We start from the raw sequence: 18,771 nt of genomic DNA, 5'->3' as shown, positions 1-18,771 counted from the left end.
CGCCGCTGACCCCCGCGGGGTTCACTTCCGGGGGTCGCGCCGCCCGGCTCCCCAGGCAGGGCTCTGCGCTCTCGTGTCTGCTCGGCGGCTGCCTCCCTCAGACCGGGCCGGCGGGACGTGCCCGAGCCGAGCCGCGGGGCCCGCTCCGGCCCGGCCATGAGCGCGGCCGCATGATGCGTCCCTGCCTCGGCCGCTGCAGTCGCCGCCGCCGCCGCCGCAGGCCGGGAGGAGCCGCAGCGCCGAGCGACCCCGCCCGGGCCTCGGGTGAGTGCGGCGGGCCGGGCCGGGCCGGGGCCGGGCGGGCTGCTCACACCCCGGGCTCCCGGCCACTCCCTGTCCCCGGCGCGCCCTTCCTTCGGCCCCCCTGCGCCCTCTCCTCCGGACGCCGCGCTTCTGCGACCTTCCCGAGCTCCTCGGGGGCACCTCTGTGCCACCTCTGTGCCTGCGCTTGCCTTCCCTTCCAGGGGTCTCCTGTCACTCTTGATCTCTCGGGATACGGCCCGAATCGCAGCCCCACGTTTTCGCCTGACCTTGGGCGTGACACTTAGCTCTCCCGAGCCGCGGTTTCCCCCTCTCATAAACTAATAACGGGGTTGTTGTTAGAGCCAAAAGAGAGAGTGGCTATAAAACCTTTCTGTAACCTGTAAAGAGTGCTTTATAGCCGGGCATTACAAAGGGCTTCCTCGAACTTCGCCCGTGGCTTCTCGAATGCTCCTGTTCCCCCCTTCTTTCTGAAAAGTTTGAATTATTCTCTCATTCTTCGCCCATCTTCCTGATGATCTTCCCTTCCCCCCGATCAACGATCTTTGGCGGGGGGTGGTTGCCGGACTGGGCCTCTGGGGCGATCAGGTCAGCCTTCAGGACAACGTCTGCGTCTTTTCTTGCAGCCAAGGTTCATCCCTCCCGAGGCGTCATTGCTGCTGGAACTAAGTCTCTCTGCTGTTGGACCGACACACTTTGCTAGCTTACCAGTAACCAACTCGTTATGCTTCCTTTCGTGACCAGTTGTGCAGTGAGTCTGCTTAGTGTCTGTCCGTGCTGCCCATGTATGTATCTATTTTACTCTTACTGTCTCAGGTGGTCTAGAGACCTGGAGCAATATACAGTTCTCCCTACACTCTTCCCCTCACAGACGAGGAGTTTCATTTCTTTGTTTTACAACCTGAACTCACCTCCAGTCACCTTTGAAGAGGTCACCTTGTTAAGCTTGCTGGTTAGGAAGTCAGAACTCGACTAAAGGGAAAAGCTCTTGGGGTATTTGAACAAAATGGGGTGGACCAGAAGTGTTGAATTGCATTCCTTGAACACCCTGGGAGGTGTTCGAGGTCGAAGGGTTCGGGTTATTGAGGTTATTTGGGCGTTGTGTATTTCCGGGAGTTAGACCGGTGGGTTCACCTTGACTTTTGAGGACAAGATGACGCGAAAGGTAGCTTCGTAAAGAATGCATTCGACAGCCATCGGAAGGAACTCTTCGCGCGGATGTCTCAGCTCAAAGCAAAGGGCGTAAAACGCGTACAGAAATATTCCTGCTACCAGTGGCTCAGAGCCTGCCTCAGGTTACAGTGAGCACATTGGATCGTTGCAGCCGTGCTAATCCATCCATTATAAAAGCAGAAATCCCCTTCTAGAAAAGGACAAGTGTTAGCAGGAACAGAACGAAAAGGAACTTGATTAAGAGCAGTCTGGATTCAGTCAAAAGTATGGATACGTTTCCGCTTTCTTACTGAAAGTGTTACCTGCAGGCTTGAGACTCTTACCGATCGTATCGTTTTCTGTAATTTGAGGCAGTGGGACTAGAAATAAGTTTGCATTGGAACCTCATGTGTTTGGAACGAACTGATGAGCTGAGAGCTTCCCGGCTCCCCTGCAGGCGGGGCAAGTCTACAGATTATCTACCGGATAATTTTCCGGAAGTGGCTCCTAGGGATTATGTTTCTTAAAAATAGTGTTTTTAATTATAAAAATAATACAGCTCGGGGTGTCTGGGTGGTTCAGTCGGTGAAGCGTCCGACTCTTGGCTTCAGCTCAGGTCACGATGTCACCGTTCGTGAGCTCGAGCCTCCCTCTGTTTCTGCCCCTCCCCCACTCTCTATCACTCTCAAAAAAATAGAGAGTTAACTTAAATAATACAGCTTATTTTGTATAAAAAGTCAAACACTAGAGCAGAGCATAAAGTGTGAACACTCATTGTACTCCCTTGTGTCCCCAAAGCCAGTGTCCAGGGTCAGTATTCACAACTGGCCGCATGACCATTCAGCTGCGGCATCTGAGACGTGTTTAGGTCGACTGTGAGAGTGGGTCACTTCCAGAGTTTAGAGGGAACAGTCCTGTCAGACCACCCTCGCTTCTGACACCAGCTGCAAGTTTTGGGGTTCTCAAAACCACCTTCCGTTTTGATTATTATTGAGAAGGACTCGCGGAACTTGTTGAAAGCTGTTAGGGCACAGTCGAGGCTTTTTTACAGGTAAAAGATAAAGATGAAAATCAGCCAAGGGAAGAGGCTTCTGGCTCAGAGTCTGAGGAAGGAGCCAGGGTGAAGCTCGGGTCTTCTTCTCTCTCGGATCCAGAAGGTGTCACATTCCTCGCATTGATGGGACGGCTCGCACGCGCGGGGCGCTCCCAGCCAGGGAAACCCAGAGGAGCCGTGGTGTTTCGAGTCTTCTTTGGGGTTCCCTTTCATAAGCATAATTGGGTGATTCATCAATTGCCATGCTGATACTGCGTGCCCCAAACCCCCCTCGGAACCACCTTGTTGGCCTCGGTGGCGTGGCCAGCTCCCACCCGAAATCAGACCGTCAGCCGAGGACAAAGGCCAGACCTCCTTTTGGGCAAGGTTAAACTTTTTATTACACGGGACCCTTCCTTCTTTCATGGTCCCTTTCTACTTAAAAATACACTCTTTTGCTTTACCACTGATGAATGGCTACCTTCTGGAGCACGGAGGAGACAGAGGCCACTGGGAGAATTCGCTCAACCTTGATTTGTTTTTCTAGCTAAAATATCTCCCAATGTCCACCAGTCTTTTTCTTTCCTTTACCTCTGAGGAGGAGAGAATCCGTCTTCCCATTAACTCTGTGCCTGTTCTTTGGTCAGCCTGTTTCGGGACCGGCATTCAGTCATTTCCTCTTACTTTTTGCCTCTTTGATTTTTTTTCTCTTTCACTGACTGCTTTGCCTCTGTCTACAAACATGTCTTTGTCTTGCTAATCTTAGCTCTGCTTACCCCTGAGTTTTATTCCATTCTTGGAAAACCTTGCTAGAGTCGTATTGTCTAATAAAATCCAGATCCTAATGGGTCCAAGATAATGCCTCACGTTGGCACAGCATCTTACAGTTTGGAAAACAATTACGTCATGCTACAATCCCCTGTATATAGCGGGGGCTTGGTAAGTGCTTGATCAATGGGTAATTTGGCTGAGCAGAGGGTGAGATTCCTCAACTTGGAGGAGACAGCAGGAACAGAAGCACAGAGGGGTAAGAGGGCATGGTGAGGGAACGGGCATACGCGCCGTGTGGAAGAGAGTGTGAGCACCACGCCTGAAAAGGAAGGGGAGCCAGATTCAGTGGGGCCTTGAATGCCATGGGCAAGGCTGAAAGGTTTTGGACCAGACCGACTCTGACGCACCGGGTGATGTTTGGTGATGACTCCTGCAGCCGCATGGAGGGTGGTTGGACCTCGCGACCGACCGTGGAGATTGGAGGCGAGGTGCCTAAACTTGGTGGTGGGAAAGGTGAGAAGAGAAGGGGGCCGAGCCCTCAGCAGGAGGTGTCCTCGAGCCTGTAGGGAGGGGTGGAGGGGTTGCGTGTCTAGAGGGCGAAAGGGACTTCATAAATACCGGTTGCCTGAGGAGTGCTCCCGGTACGTGGGAGGAGAGGAGGGCTCTGTGTTTAGCTGGTGCTTTGGAAAGGGTGCAGTTTGTTTACAGCACCCAGGAAGCAGGGGGCAGGCAGGATAGAGAGGCCGCCAGTGTCCCTCGAGACAGGCTCTTACAGTATCCGTTCTGTGTTGAAACGCTTTGAATTCTTAGAGTTCCATATTCCCTAATTCAATTTATTCGTTACAGAATGCGTTTTCTAACACCAAGTGCTCTGGGAGGCGGTGTATTTTAACGGAAGAGCATGGGCTTTGGAGTCAGAACGGTCCCACGTCCACCCTTCACTGGCTGTGAGCTCGGGCAGGTTACTATAGCTGGAAGGCTGCATCTGCTCGTGCCTGAAGTGAGCTCATATTAGGGCCTTGCTCTTAGGCTAGCGGCCGGCTTCAAGGTAATGATGTATGTAAAGTTCCGGGGTGCACGGGGGGTGCGTAGTGATTGGCCTTTCTGATATCTTACATTGTCGTTAATTTGCAACCGAGAGCTCGCTACGTTAGCACGTCAGGTATTCCCACTGTTTTGGATTTGGGCGAGTCTGATGTTGCAAGAGTTCACGTCATGTTAAACAAGGAACCCCTATTTAGGAAGATGTGGAAAGAGGCTGGGATTCGCCAGCCTGGTTCAGGTCCAGCCGTTCCCTGGGACAGGACACCTAAGAGAGGTTTGGAACTCTGGTGTTCTTTGTGTCTCTGGATTTAGAATTCCCGAGGGTTCGTTTACCTTTTTGGGATCTTTAGAAAAAGCTTTCAGAGGCAGGCCGTGGCTCTCGCGCAGGGACAACCTTGAAACCTCTGGGATATCGGTGAGCGCGTCCTTGAGGCCACCTCATCCAGCCCGTGCTCAGGATGACACCCTGGAAATGGAGATTCCCCCAGAAGTGTGGGATTCTCTCCTCCTCCCCTTCTCTCTCTCTCCCCTCAACCCTTCCGCACGTCTCCCCGACTGCTTTTCGCAAGGCTCCCAGACTCCTGACCGCGCCCCCGCCTCCCCCACCCCGGCCAGATCCCACCGTCCCCCCTCCGTGCCCCTGAGTCTTCTCGGGCACGCTCCTTGCCCCTCAGCTCACTGCACAGACAGGTGCAGAGTGCGCAGCGTCCTGGGGGTGTGCCGGGACATTGCAGGGCGTGTGGCAGCCCGCGAGGTGGGGAGGTCAGCAGGCTCCGCGTCAGGTAGAGCTTTAGACCACAGGGAGGCCTTTGGATGTTACTCTAACGGCAGAGGCCCTCGTTGGGTGGCTTTAAGTAAGGGAGGAGTATGATCTGATTTGTATCTGTGAAACCTTATTCGGGGTGGGCCGTGGGGTGAGGGAGGCAGTGACGGTAGAGACCGACCGGGAGTGCGGGGGAGGCGCCCTGCGGACTGCCTGGGGGAGGGCTCGTGGCCGTGGTTTGGCTGGGCAGGAGGTGGAAGAGGGCAGGTTTGGGCTGGTTTTGGAGATGGCGCCCACAGGACTTGCTGGAGGGTTCGATGTGAAGAGGTGGGGGGGGGGGGGCAGGTGGGGGAAGAGTTCAGTGAAGAGTGACTCCTATGTTTTGACCTTGACAACTAGCTGGAGGAGGTACGCCCTACGGAGCTGCGAAGGTCCGTAAGGGTTTGGTGGGCGGAGGGGGTTGTTGGGGAGGATCTACTCAGTGAGGGCCGATCCAGATGGCTGGATCTACTCAGTGATGTACGGTTCGTTTCGGAGCTTCCCAGATACGTGTATCATTAGCAGCAGTGTTCGTGGGCCTGAGAGCCCAGAAGATCCTTTAGAGAGAGCGGAGATAAAGGGAAAACCCAGGGCTGAGCCTGAGCACCGCCACCGAGGCACCTACAAAGAGGAGGACCCAGTAAGAGACTGAAGCGTGGCCTGTGGGAAAGAAGGAAAACCCAGCACCATCCCCGTGCACCCACGAGATTGGCTCCTGGTGGGTGGGTTTCTCCATTTGCCATCTTTGATCGGCAGCATCCAAGGCCTGTTCTGGAGCGGTTATGTATTTTAGTGTCAAAGACCTTCCTAGAAACCTTAAATGAGTTTACTTGTCACAGTGTGCATAATGTGCCAGCATATTATTGAGACTCGGCTTTACTTGGCTTAATATTCTGTTGGGTTTTTTCCCCCTTAAGTGTTAATATTCTGTTCTTTGGATTCAACAATTTGAGAAGATAGTGGCTTTGTACAGCATACATTATTGGGAGGGTTTGAAAGCACAAACTAAATCTTTCATGACTGCAAAATGATGGAAGGAACGTTCGAGAACGTAATTGCCGTAAATACACTACAGCACGTTATGTGGCCACTCCATTCTTTCCTTCTTTCCGCAAGTAAAGCTACGACTCTACGGCCTATAGTCCTCCGCTCCACCCTGGCTCACGTAGCGTCCAGGATGAAGGTCGATGCCCCGGGACAGACGTACTAGACCTTTCCCTTCACGTCCTTTCAGGTCACAGCCTGTTTGCACAGCCACGTGCTGGAACTTATTTTTACCCCGAAGGGCCCCTCTGCTGAGCTCTTGGAACTGCCCTGCTGATCCAGCCTCCGTCCGACCTGGCCACCTTGTCACTTCCTCCAAACCCGGTGCTTAGTCTCACCAGGACCTCCAGCTCCTTAGAATTTTCTGCCAGCTGGCTTGTCAGGCTTCTCCCCTTCCTCCTGCATTCCACAACGGGTCATTTCAGCTCAGGCCTTGCCTTTGACACCTGTGTGACACCTGGTTTTCCATCGAATCATCGGTCATCGTGGCGACTCTCCAGCCCCGCGTAAGCCTTTGGGTGCTGAGCTGGGCTCTTGGACGGCAGAGCAAAGCAGTCCCATCACGTTGTTAGAAAGTGGGGGTCTGCGGCACCTCATGGGCCCACCACTCGCTCGGCCGCTCTCCCTGCAGCAACCGTTCCCCGATCTCAGTGGCTTCCTGCACTTGTAACACCCACAGCCCACTGGTTACTCTTTGCTCAGAAAACAGTGCTGTGGGGTGTAAACGGCTTTAGCTTCAGCCCATCTCCATGGTTTTCCATAGACCCCCTGCCCCACTGTTGCTTCCTCCTTCTCAGGAAGGGGGACCGTCCCCCCGAGTCTGCACACTTGGACCCTCATCCTTTCAAAACACAAAAGTGCAGCGAGCCTAAATTACTTTTGTAGTGGCAAGAAAAGTTCAGCGAAGTACAGAATTAGAAAGAAAAAAGAAACAGGAGTAAGCATGGCGAGGCCTCTTAGCTGATGTTTTCTTGGTCTGATATCTTAATTGGCTCAACTGTACATAAATATTTCATTCTGTTTCCATTAAATCACTTAGGGGCCTGTGGTAGGCTTTTAAAAGCGTGGCACAGTCAAACCAAGATGCACTTTGGTGACAGCTGCGTGGAGCCCCTGCGGGTCCAAGGTGGCCCATGTGCAAACGGGGACCCCGCACAGCCCGGGTTTGACCACGCAGGCTACTTACGTGTGAATTTTTTTGATATGGTATATAATACCGTAAATGTGTTTTCTCTTATGACTTTCTTAACACTTTTTCTCGTGCTTCGTCGTAAGAATACGTACAAAAATTGTGTTCATTGGCTGTTACCGTCATCGTGAGGCTTTAAATTTTTTTTTTTTTTCAACGTTTATTTATTTTTGGGACAGAGAGAGACAGAGCATGAACGGGGGAGGGGCAGAGAGAGAGGGAGACACAGAATCCGAAACAGGCTCCAGGCTCCGAGCCATCAGCCCAGAGCCCGACGCGGGGCTCGAACTCACGGACCGCGAGATGGTGACCTGGCTGACGTCGGACGCTTAACCGACTGCGCCACCCAGGCGCCCCATCATCGTGAGGCTTTAGATCAACGGTAGGCTGTTAGGAGTTAGATCTGGGGGGACTCAGAAGTTACCCACAGGTTTTTGACTGTTTGTGGGGATGGCGTCCCCGACCCCGTGTTATTCAAGGGCCCGCTGTACCTCTTTAGGATTACCGTAGCGTTTGAGATGGTGCACGCGAGCGGAAACTGAGAAACAGAATCCCCTCTGCTTTTCCTTCCAGCCGCGTAGATCCTGGGCTTCCCGGCACTTTTGAAAAGCGCTTCTCTAATTTTCCCACCACCCGCTCTCCCAGGCTCGTGGCCCTGGACTGAACCTGCCAGGGCGAGATCCCTGAGGGGCTCCTCCAGTGCCTGCTTCGGTGGGGCTGACTGCTCCGGCCTGCCTGCTCTTCCCCGGCCCTTCTGGCGCCCTTGCTGGCTCTTTGGAGCCCTTCCAGGGCTCCAGCCCCACACTTCTGTGGCCCCTCGGCCCCTCGGGTGGTCACGTCCGGTCCCCCTTTGCTCGTCCCCTCTGTGCTGGGGTCTCTAGGTCGGGGCAGGGGGAGGGCGGAGGACTGTCCGCCAGCGTGTTCCACAGGTGCCTGTAAGTCTGTGAGTCCCAGTCTCGGGCTCTCTCCCTGAGTCTGCAGCTCCTGCGTTGCGGAAGAAGCGGCCGGGGCAGCAGTGTTTCGGAGTCCCTGTCGCGTCCTGGTATTGTGCCCCCGCTGCCCCATGCTGTCGGTCCCTGCTATGCTCTTTCTTCCTGGGTCTGGTTGTGAGATAGGGGCGCACAGGCCCTGCCCCCTCTTGGCCCCGGCCTGCGCCTTCTCTGCTCTCGGCCGCAGCAGCCTCCTTCCACCCGGGCCTCACCTTGTTGCCAATTACATTTTAAAGCATCTGTTTACAAAGTCCTGATGCCTCCCATTCCAGCGGAATGAGTCCAGGCTTCCAGACTCCTCCACGGGCCGTTCTGAGCACCTCGGAAGTGGCCCCGGTCTGCCCGTCCCCTCTGCCTCTCCCCGCCCTCCTTCTCCCCAGGCCTGAGGCCCCGTAGCACGCCGTGCGCCTCTCCCACCCGGGTCTTCTCACACTGTTCTCTCCTGTCTGGGCCCTGCCTGTTGTCACGGCCCACCACGCGGTCCCCTTGCTTTCTTGACGCTTTCTCTGGCTCCTCCAGACAGAATTAGCTGCCGTCCTCCCTCTCACTCGTCACACTTGGCTCCTAATTTGGGGGTAACACTTAGCATATTATTTACCAGCCCGATTGCCACCTCTGCTGGTCTGTGAACTCCTGTGGGCTAAAGTTCCTGTCTGTGCTTGTGCATCGGGGGCCTGGTGTAGAGGGGATGGTGTTGGAACCGCCCCCCCCCCCCGCCCCCCGTCACGTTTGAATTAAGTAGATCTTTCATGGCTTGTGTTTGCTTCATATGCTTCTTCTGTGCCTGAAGCAGAGAGTTGCTTATTCCTGCTTTTTATAGGTCATCAGTGGGCGTATGAATACTAAAGCCATAATGAGTTTAAACAGCATTGTAATATAAACATGAATACCAGACTCTAGGGTAGACATTCTTTTTATTGCAATAGAGAAAGTAATTGTATCATGATTTTTTTTTTTTTTTTAGATTTTATTTTTTTAAGTACTCTCGACCCCCAGCATGGGGCTCACACTCAAAACTCCGAGATCAAGAGTCACGCTCCACTCGCTGAGCCAGCAGGCACCCCTCTTGATTCTTTTTTGTAGTAACTCATCACCAAGGAATACTGATGTCTTTCGTTCATTTGTTTTCAGTTTGTGTTTGAGAACACATTTTCTGTTTATAGCCAAGGTAAAAAGCAAGGGAAGAGACCAAGAACTTTGTCTGAAGGGACGTCTTGTCAGAGACGTCTTGGCTCCTGAGTGCAGCTTCTGGAGGAAACATCTGGCTGGAGCTTGGCTTCACTTGGCCTTTCCCACCCGGCACATGAACTCACACTGGTTATTTTCCTCCTGTTCATTCTTTTAGTGAAGCGGAATTAATGTATGATGAAATGTACAATTTTAAGCGTATTGTTGATTGTTGGCTGTTTTAAATTGTTTTTTTTAATGTTTATTTATTTTTGAGAGACAGAAGGTGAGTGGGGGAGGAGCAGACAGAGAGGGAGACACAGAATCCAAAGCAGGCTCCATCCAGGCTCTGAGCTGTCAGCACAGAGCCCGACCCGGGGCTCGAACTCATGAGCTGTGAGATCATGACCTGAGCCGAAGTCGGACTCTCAATCGACTGAGCCACCCAGGCGCCCCTGTTTTGTTTTATTTTGTTTTGTTTTTTTAAGTTTAAAAAAAAATTTTTTTTTTACGTGTTTTTATTTATTTTTGAGACAGAGAGAGACAGCATGAGCAGGAGAGGGGCAGAGAGAGAGGGAGACACAGAATCCGAAGCAGGCTCCGGGCTCTGAACCGACAGCACAGAGCCCGACGCGGCTCTCGAACTCACAGACAGAGAGATCGTGACTTGAGCCGGAGTCGGACGCTTAACCGACTGAGCCACCCAGGCACCCCGACTTTTGTCTTGACAGATGCTATGTCCCTCTCAGGATCCGGGGCATTTCCAACAGCTGAGAAGGTACCTTTGGCTCTTCTCAGCCATTCCCCTTGTGTTCACACCCACTTTGAGTTCTTTCAAAATAAATTCATGTTGCCTGGTTTCAAGGGCCATGTACATGGCAGAACATTTTTTTTTTTTAATTAATGTATTTATTTTTTAACGCACATCCAAATTGGTTAGCATAGAGAGAGCAACGATTTCAGGAGTAGATTCCTTAAGCCCCTTCCCCGTTTAGCCCATCCCCCTCCCACAACGCCTCCAGCAGCCCTCTGTTCTCTATATTTATATTTAAGAGTCTCTTATGTCTTGTCCCCCTCCCTATTTTTATATTAGTTTTGCTTCTCTTCCCTTCTGTTCATCAGTTTTGTATCCTAAAGTCCTTATATGAGTGAAGTCATATGATAATTCGTCTTTCTCTGACGAATTTCACTTAGCATAATACCCTCTAGTTCCAGCCACATAGTTGCAAATGGCAAGATCCCATTCTTTTGGATTGCCGAGTAATACTCCACTGTGTATATACCCCACATCTTCTTTATCCGTTCATCCGTCGATGGACATTTGGGCTCTTTCCATACTGTGGCTATTGTTGATAGCGTTGCTGTAAACGTTGGGGCGCATGTGGTCCTTCGGAACAGCATACCTGTATCTTTTGGATAAATACCTAGTTTAATTTTTTTGGATAAATACCCAACAGTTGCTGGGTTGTAGGGTAGTTTTAGTTTTAGTTTTTTGAGGAACCTCCCTACTGTTTTCCCGAGTGGCTGCACCAGCTTGCATTCCCACCAACAATGCAAAAGAGTTCCTCTTTCACCGCATCCTCACCAGCATCCGTTGTTGCCTGAGTTTTAATGTGAGCCATTCTGACAGGTGCGAGGTGGTATCTCAGTGTGGTTTTGATTGGCATTTCCCTGATGAGGAGTGATGTGGAGCATTTTTTCATGCGTCGGTTGGCCATCTGGATGTCTTCTTTGGAGAAGTGTCTATTCATGTCTTTGGCCCATTTCTTCACTGGATTATTTGTTTTTTGGGTGTTGAGTTTGATAAGCTCTTCATAGACCTTGCATACTAACCCTTTATCTGCTACGTCGTTGGCAAATATCTTCTCCCGTTCTGTCAGTTGCCTTTTAGTTTTGCTGATAGTTTCCTTCTCTGTGCAGAAGCTTTTTATTTTGATGAGGTCCCAATAGTTCGTTTTTGCTTTCGTTTCCCTTGCCTCCAGAGACGTGTTGAGTAAACAGTTGCTGTGGATGGCAGAACGTTTCTGGGATTTAGCCACGTTGTTGCAGGTATCAGTAGCTTTTTCCCCGCTTTGTGGCTGAGAAGTGTGCCGTTGCAAGAACGTGCGGTAGTTTGTTTATTCGCCTCCTGGTGCTGGGTATTTGGATTGCTTCTAGTCCGGAAGATTATGAATAAAGGTGCGTGAACAGTGCTGTCCATGTTTGTGTTCACATTCAGCGTTCTTGGGTAAATATCTCGAAGTGGAATTGTTGAGTCATAGGGTGGGTGTTTAACTGGGAGAAAGCGCCAGGCCGCTTTTCTTTTCGAAGTGGTTGCTGCGTTGGTTACTTTTTAAAATATATACAAGTAATTGGGGATTTGGTCTCATTGTAGAGATGCTGCTCTAAGCGTGACGTCTGAGCGGTCTTGTATTTTGCAAAGCCAGCTTTACCTTAAAACATTGTTACGTAAGCTTATCTGAAAACAGTTCAAAGTATCATCGCATATTAATAGTTGTTGGTTACCGCATAGCTATGTGAACAAAGTTACTGTATATAAATACCGTATTTTAAAAGTCTCCCCCCCCCCCATTAGTTTCAGCAGCTTTGGAGTCACGGCCACGTTTGTTCCTCAGAAGGGGCTCAGGGCTGGAAAGGTGCTAGGGGACAGTGGCCGGGGTGGAGGTGGGAGGACAGGCAGGGGGGTCGTCGGGTAGGTGCTGAGGGAGAAGTGGCTTGTGAGGAGTCTTGAGGCAGGACAGTGAGCAGCCTCGCTCTGCTCTGGAGCGTCTGTCTGGTGGCAGGGACTGGGGGGCCCCCGGGAGAGGCGCCTCCCGCCTCCTGACCCCCGGCCCCTCCTCCTCCCCGACTTGCACGCCAACCTCCCGCTGTCCTAGTCAGGGGTTTTGGTTTCGGAAGACAGCACCGACGGAGGGTTTGCTTGAGCAGAATAATCTATTGGAAGGACACGGGAGAAAGACTGGACAGGCGCCGGGACGGTGGGCCAGCCGACTGTATTTTATGCTCTCTCCTGAGTTCTTTGTCTTTGTCACTTAGCTCTCCTTCTGGGAGAGTTCCTCCCTCTCCTGTCCGATCCTGTTTTTAAAATTCTGTCACCATTTTTATTTTCAGTAACTAGGAAGTTCTCAGAATGTTCCTCTTTTGTTTCACAGATACGATTTTTTATTTCTTCTTAAGTTCTCTCTCTGCCTTTTGCCTGTTCTGTGTTTCTTTCTGGGGCTCTCGCCTTTCGTGAGCCCTGTTGTGGGCTTCTTTCAAAACATCTGACCCACGTGTAAGCCAAAGAATGATGCTGTCCTCCTTGAACGCACACAGTGACGCGTGCCAGTCATATTTCACAAAGACTGGAAATAAATGGACAGCTTGGAAAAAAAAAAAAACTAATGAAAAGATTCGTGCTGGGAATAAAGACTATTTATGTCGGGGGTCCCGCCCACCTTGTTATCTTCAGGCCCTTTTTCTCAGGGCCACACACGAGTGCTTCTACAGAGGCCACGTCTGGTTGCCGCCCGCGGGTGACCGGGAGCCAGAGGGGGACGCCAAGGGGGGCGGTGTTTTCCTCCAGTAGGCGGTCCTCACTCGGTTCCCTGTTTCCCTCCCTCCCCGCGGGCCCGGCATCCCCTGTCCAGTACCTCTCCCCTCGTGGTCTGGCTCTCTCCGGTTTTCTCTGTGATTGTCCTGCTGTGGCCGCTAAAACCGTTGTCGGCTTTTGAAACGCAGGCTGGTCAGATGTCGCCTGGATTCTCCCTGGGGATCTTTCTCAAGAGGTTCCGGCTTCTAGACTCGCATTTAATCCTGGGGCAGGTGTAACGTGAATCACTTCAGAGTTTACTAGTAGTGGAAATGCAGAGGAGTGATGACTCCATCGTCAGGGGTGGTTCCGGATAGCGGAACTTTACGTGACCAGTGTGATGTTGGTTATACAGCTCCCCGAATTAATCACGGCCTAAGAAATGCCGTGTACTTCAGTCGTAAGAGAAGTAACCTTTCTCATCAGATCTTGTTGTCTTTCAGATCCCGTCACATAGGACACTATGCACCTTCAGATCCTGAAGAAAAGGCGCAAAATGTTCAAGTAATGCTTCGAGCTCGTTTGTGAGGTAAGCGAGGGGCCCTGCTGACGCTGACTCCGTTCGTTGACGGGGCGGTTTGTGCGGTATAGACGGTCAGTCTTTGACCTGTGGGCTTCGGCTCGCTCGCCGCCTCTGGAGGGGGCTCCATGACGCGAACCCGTGAGCGAGCGGTATGGCAGACGAGGTGAGCACCGGGCGCGAATTGACGGGAAGCGTCGCCTGCATGGCAGTCCCCACACGTCGCGGCGACCCGCCGTGCCACCTGCCGCGTTCTGGGAAACCGCTGTCCCTAACGTGAGCATAAACAGCTCAGGTGCGGCAGCGTGGACGGCATCCCGTTAAATCGGCCGCTAAAGTCCACTGATGACGGTGCGCCCCCGGCTTGCCCGTCGCTCGATCGTGCTGCCTCCGGGTTCCCTCAGAGGTGGCCGTCAGGGCTCGGAGACGAGGGCGGTGGGGCCCTGAGGGGGGAGGGGGCCTCGCCCTCGCCCCGGCGGCTGCAGGCGGTATCCCGTCTGCTGTCCCGTTTCCAGCGTCTGCATGGCTTCTTCACTTCCTCCCCTCCCTTCCTGTGGTGTAAACACAGTGACTCGGCAGAACGCCGGCTCGTGCAGCCGGTGACCGAGAACCCGGTCTAGCTGGCCGCGCCCTGCCGTGTTCAGGGCTTGTTTTCCTGGACGCAAAGTGACTTTGGGCTATCAGGTTCTTTTCCCGTGGCCTTCGGCTGGATTTGACAAATGTGGCACATCGGCGCCCTCCCACGGCGTCCGTGCGTCTGCAGCTTCTCCTGCAGGAGCACGCCTGTCACCGGTACCTGGCCGGCAGGGCTGAGCGGGACGGGCCCAGCGTGCGCCGTGCCTCCGGACGACCCGCCGGGCCCTGCTCTCCGACTGCCCAGACGCGCTCTGGCGCAAGGCTGGCCTGTAGCTTCTTCTCTTGCTGTCCAGCAAGCAAGCGCCCGCTCGTCACGGGGAGCGTCCTGCTCGAGGAGTGGCCGTGGAGCAAAACGGATGCTGGTCGCAGGGATTCTCCAGCTTAAGGCCTCAGTGTGTAGTGACGATGCGCTAAGACTCTTTCATGGAAATCGCTATGAAACTACTTAAATCTGAGAAAGGGACCGGTCTCTTGGTGTTGCATCTGCCGAATAACAAACATGCCCTTGCCGGGGGCCCAACAGCCTGCATGCGGCAGACGGGCACACGGGGAGAAGGCCGGACCCTTCGTGAGAGCCCGCCAGGGAGGGGAGATGCACAGGAGCTCCCTTAAGGCAGAAGGGGGTCTGCACGCCACAGGCAGCACCGGTGGGCGGGCCCTGAGAGTTCCAGGGACGGGAGAAGCTTCCAGTCACTGCCTGGGCACTGACAGAACTGGGCTGCACCGGGGGTGTGCGCCGTCCTCCGATGGTCACGTCTGGCGTGCCAAAGCCCTTCTCCCAGCGTGCCCCTCTGGGGAACGGTACCTGTCAGGACGGCTTGCTGGGGGGAGAGGGGCGCGGGGAGCTCCTCTGCACGGAGTGGACCCCCGGGAAGGCGCGCCGATGGGCCGGAAGGCTGGCTGTGATCTGTCCACGCTCTCTTGATCTTTAGTTTCTTGTGTGTCACTCAGAAAAAACCTTCAAGCGATGTGTGTCCGACCTGCGAGCGGGGTTATTTTATGGCCTGAGGGAAACCGGGGCTGGTCTCGTGCCCGTGCACCGAGCTGCCTCCCGTCAGCTCGTCCTTGTCATCGCTGTGCCGCAGTTGCTTCCGAGGAAGAGCCGTGCCCATCTGTAGGCCCGTGGGGGCCCGGCGGTGCCCTCGCTCCTGCTCCCACGCTGAGCGTCCTCGGGGCCCCTGATGGAAGGCCGTGGGTGTTTCTCCTTCCCGTGCATGAACACCAAGGCCAAGCGAACCCCCAGCCCCCCTTCCCCACCGCGATCACGAGCGCTCAGCCGCTCCGGTCGCTGTCGGGGTGTGCATTAGCGCGGCAGCCAGAGCCGGCCAAGAAGAGTCCGGGGTCTTCCGGAGTCCCCTCACACCCTGCGCACTGTCCTGTAGTGGGCAGCGTGGGAAGCACGGGAGAGGTGTCCGAGGACAGCTCAGCGAATGGATTAACGAGGGAACGAGAGTGTTAAGACGTGAAAGCAGAGAGGAGCGCCCTCCCGAAACAGCTCAGGGCGATGGAGGGGACACAGAAGCGCGCTGCACGCGGGGGTCCTGAGAGGACGGGGGCCCAGGGCCTCCGCACAGACACGGCCTGGGCCTGCTGGCGAGGGTGGCGGCTGTGGCACGACTCGCTTGGTCTCCACTGCGGCTGGGAGGCTGTCTCCGGCCTCTTCTTTCCCTTATCTTTGTTCGTCTGTGGCTGTGGCTGGCTGTCGGCGGCTGTGTGCGCCTCGGGGTCACTCGTGCCGTGGGGTGTACTGTGTCATAGGCTGTAAACTAGTCCCTGAGGTCAAAGATTTTAAAGTTCAGGTCTTGTTCCGTTGTTAATGTTCTTTTCTGCTGTGTGTGGACCGTCTCGCGAGATGGTCCGGAGCAGACTGACCCGTCCGCTTTACCAGTGTGCACGTGCCCCGACCCGAGCCTCATCAGCTCTGTCCCGTCTCCTAGGGTGCCCGGGGACACCATGCCGTCATCAGGACACCGGCTCCGGGATGTCGAGCATCATCCTCTCCTGGCCGAAAACGACAATTACGACTCTTCGTCATCCTCTTCCTCCGAGGCTGACGTGGCCGACAGGGTCTGGTTCATCCGCGACGGCTGCGGCATGATCTGTGCCGTCATGACGTGGCTCCTGGTCGTCTATGCGGACTTTGTGGTGACTTTCGTCATGCTGCTGCCTTCCAAAGACTTCTGGTACTCTGTGGTCAACGGAGTCCTTTTTAACTGCCTAGCGGTGCTGGCCCTGTCGTCCCACCTGAGAACCATGCTCACAGACCCCGTGAGTACCCACGGTCACCCTTCATCCCCTCTCGTGTCTGGTCGCGGGGCACCACAGACCCCGTGGCGAAGGTGCTGTTCCTCTGGCCTCGGGCTTTTATTAACTCCTGGTACAGACGCGTAGCATTTTTGTGGGGTTTTTTTTTTTTTTTTTTAAGTTTGTTTGTTTATTTTGAGAGAGAGAGTGTGCGAGCAAAGACAAGTGGAGAAAGGAAGCAGAGGGGGAGAGAGAATCCCTAGCAGGTTCCACACTCAGCGCAAAGCCCAACGCAGGGCTCAAACTCGTGAACTACGAGGTCATGAGCTGAGCTAAAGTCGAGTCGTATGCTGAACCGACTGAGCCATCCAGGCGCCCCTATTTCTTTATGGAAAGCGGGTTCCACACCCACCATGCAACTCAAACTCGTGACCCCGAGATCAGGAGTCACGCGCCTCCCCAGCCGCACCCAACGGGCACCCTGCTTGTTTCGTGTCTGAACTGGAGCATAAACATTGCTCAAAGTGGGGTCTCCGTGCAGAAATGAAAATCCATCCCATCGGGCTGTTTGTGCAAATGTAAAGGTGTCCCTGAGTGATTTGTCAAGTCCCTCCTGGGTTAAGTGCTTTGTTTCTCTGCAGATCAGACTCACAGCTGGGAGATCTGGTTCTAGATTTCACCACGTAACTAATCTTTCCGTGGTCTTTTGACCAGAAGTAACTACTTGAACTTCAGTGGGCTAAATTGAGGTTAGATATGATCTCTAAGTTCTTTCTAGCTTCACAGTTCGCTAATTGTTCTGTAATTACACACAGAAGCCGAGGCTAGCATCTCTTTCTAGCCTGGAGAGGGTCAAGGTCCTGCTTGTCTGTGCAGCGGGGAGGGAGAGCTCCTTAGTGACCGCACTGGTTCCACCAGGTGTGGGTCGTTGACCCGGGAGGAAGTGACTATGCAAGGGAGGTGTCCTCGGCTCAGGCTCAGGGGTCAGGGAGAGAGCCCGGCCCGGGTGTATCGTGCGGTGTCAAAACCAAGGTGCTGTATTGGGCTCCGTGTGGGAGCGATTTCCCTCGGAATAAAGACCTGACGCCGTGAACTGCCATCGGTCCCCGACGTCCCGAAGGCCGCTGGATTCAGAAGCTGTGCGTTGGGGTTGAGGTTCTTTCTCTGAGGTGTGAGACCTCCTCTAGGTAAGCAGAGAGGTTGAGGCCCTTACAGCTCAGCCAGGAGTCCCCTGCAGACCCTGGATCCGGGCTTGCCGCAGAGCCCGGAGGGGACGCGGAGGGCCGCTGTGTGGGGCAGGAGGGCCCGCAGGCTCCGCGGAGACGTTCCGGCCGTCGGCGTGCACGGCCGGGTGCTTGTGGTCCCTGGGGAGCTTCATTTGAAAACAGGTTCTTTCGACAGCATTGAAACAGTGGTTTTAAACCTCGGGGGCGGGGGCTCCTGATTTGTGAACTACAGGCTTCAGGGCTCGTGTCTGTTGGTGGCTCTCTCTAAAGAAAAGACTGGCAAGTTAACGTCTTGTACCGATTTTTTTGTAAATGAGATGAGGAGTTTGAGGCTGAAGCGATACTGATCAGTCCGCAGAGCGTGGTTTACGTGGACGCTGATGTGACTCTTGCTGTCTGAGCTCAGATCCCGGGGCTTTTCCCTGCTCTGTTCACTCGGTCCCTTGCCTAGTGGGGGTCCTGGGCAGAGGGCAGCATTATAGACCCGGCCGGGTGGGCAGCCGGGAGCGGAGCTGTGGGACGAACTCAGATGCGTGGCCTCCCAGTGGCTTTGTAGCCTCACCTCACAGTCTCTGACCGCAGCCCACTCTGATGTCCGTCAGAGACTCAGCACGGCCTCCCTCTGGGAGTGAAACCCTGCTCCTGGGCCCTGCGGTCCAGCTCCTATCCCGGCCCCCCTCCTCCTACGGAAAAAGGTCTCCACCCTTGGAGGAAGCCCCGAGGAGGCTGGGGGGAGCCGAGGAGAGGCGGTAGAGAGAAGGTGTGGGCAGGACGCTGCGTCTGTCCTGCACGGACACATTCGTTTTCCTGGTCGGGTCACTACAGAGAACGTTGGATGCAGTGTTCAGAGGGTGGGCCTTCCAAGGTCAAGGAGGAGTTTGGGGCCTTGGATGTCGGCATTTTAATTCGAATTTAATCCGTATACCATAAAACTTACGTTTTTAAAGTGCATAGTTAAGTGGGTCTTATCCGGAGCTGTGAAACCCCCACCATAGTCAGTTTTAGGACATTTTCGTCACCCGGGCCTTTGTCTTCAGGCTTTCACTGCACTCTGGAGTTCCCAGCTTGCACCCCTGTGCCTGTTTTCACATGCTCCCTGCACCCTGGGAGATCCCTAAATGA

General features: G+C 54.1%; 1 protein-coding gene across 6 annotated transcripts in view; it reads left to right on the top strand.

The window, feature by feature from the left end:
* The first annotated feature begins 6 nt into the window (after positions 1-6).
* ZDHHC7 (zinc finger DHHC-type palmitoyltransferase 7) overlaps positions 7-18,771 on the top strand; it is a 26,846-nt gene continuing 8,081 nt past the window's right edge. Inside the window, exons 1-5 of one of the 6 annotated variants that reach the window (XM_045439885.1) lie at positions 11-264; positions 888-1,046; positions 4,064-4,265; positions 13,467-13,552; positions 16,117-16,447. In XM_045439885.1, the coding sequence (XP_045295841.1) occupies positions 16,133-16,447 (315 nt within the window). In that variant the 5' untranslated portion in view covers positions 11-264; positions 888-1,046; positions 4,064-4,265; positions 13,467-13,552; positions 16,117-16,132. Of the gene's footprint in view, positions 265-887; positions 1,047-4,063; positions 4,266-10,104; positions 10,231-11,379; positions 11,680-12,492; positions 13,220-13,466; positions 13,553-16,116; positions 16,448-18,771 lie in introns of those variants that run through there. The other 5 variants (XM_045439883.1, XM_045439884.1, XM_045439888.1 and 2 more) reach the window with 5 other exon arrangements.

This window comes from Leopardus geoffroyi, chromosome E2, assembly GCF_018350155.1.
Source record: "Leopardus geoffroyi isolate Oge1 chromosome E2, O.geoffroyi_Oge1_pat1.0, whole genome shotgun sequence".
NCBI classification, from domain to species: Eukaryota; Metazoa; Chordata; class Mammalia; order Carnivora; family Felidae; genus Leopardus; species Leopardus geoffroyi.
This window is presented reverse-complemented; position numbering and strand designations above follow the sequence as displayed.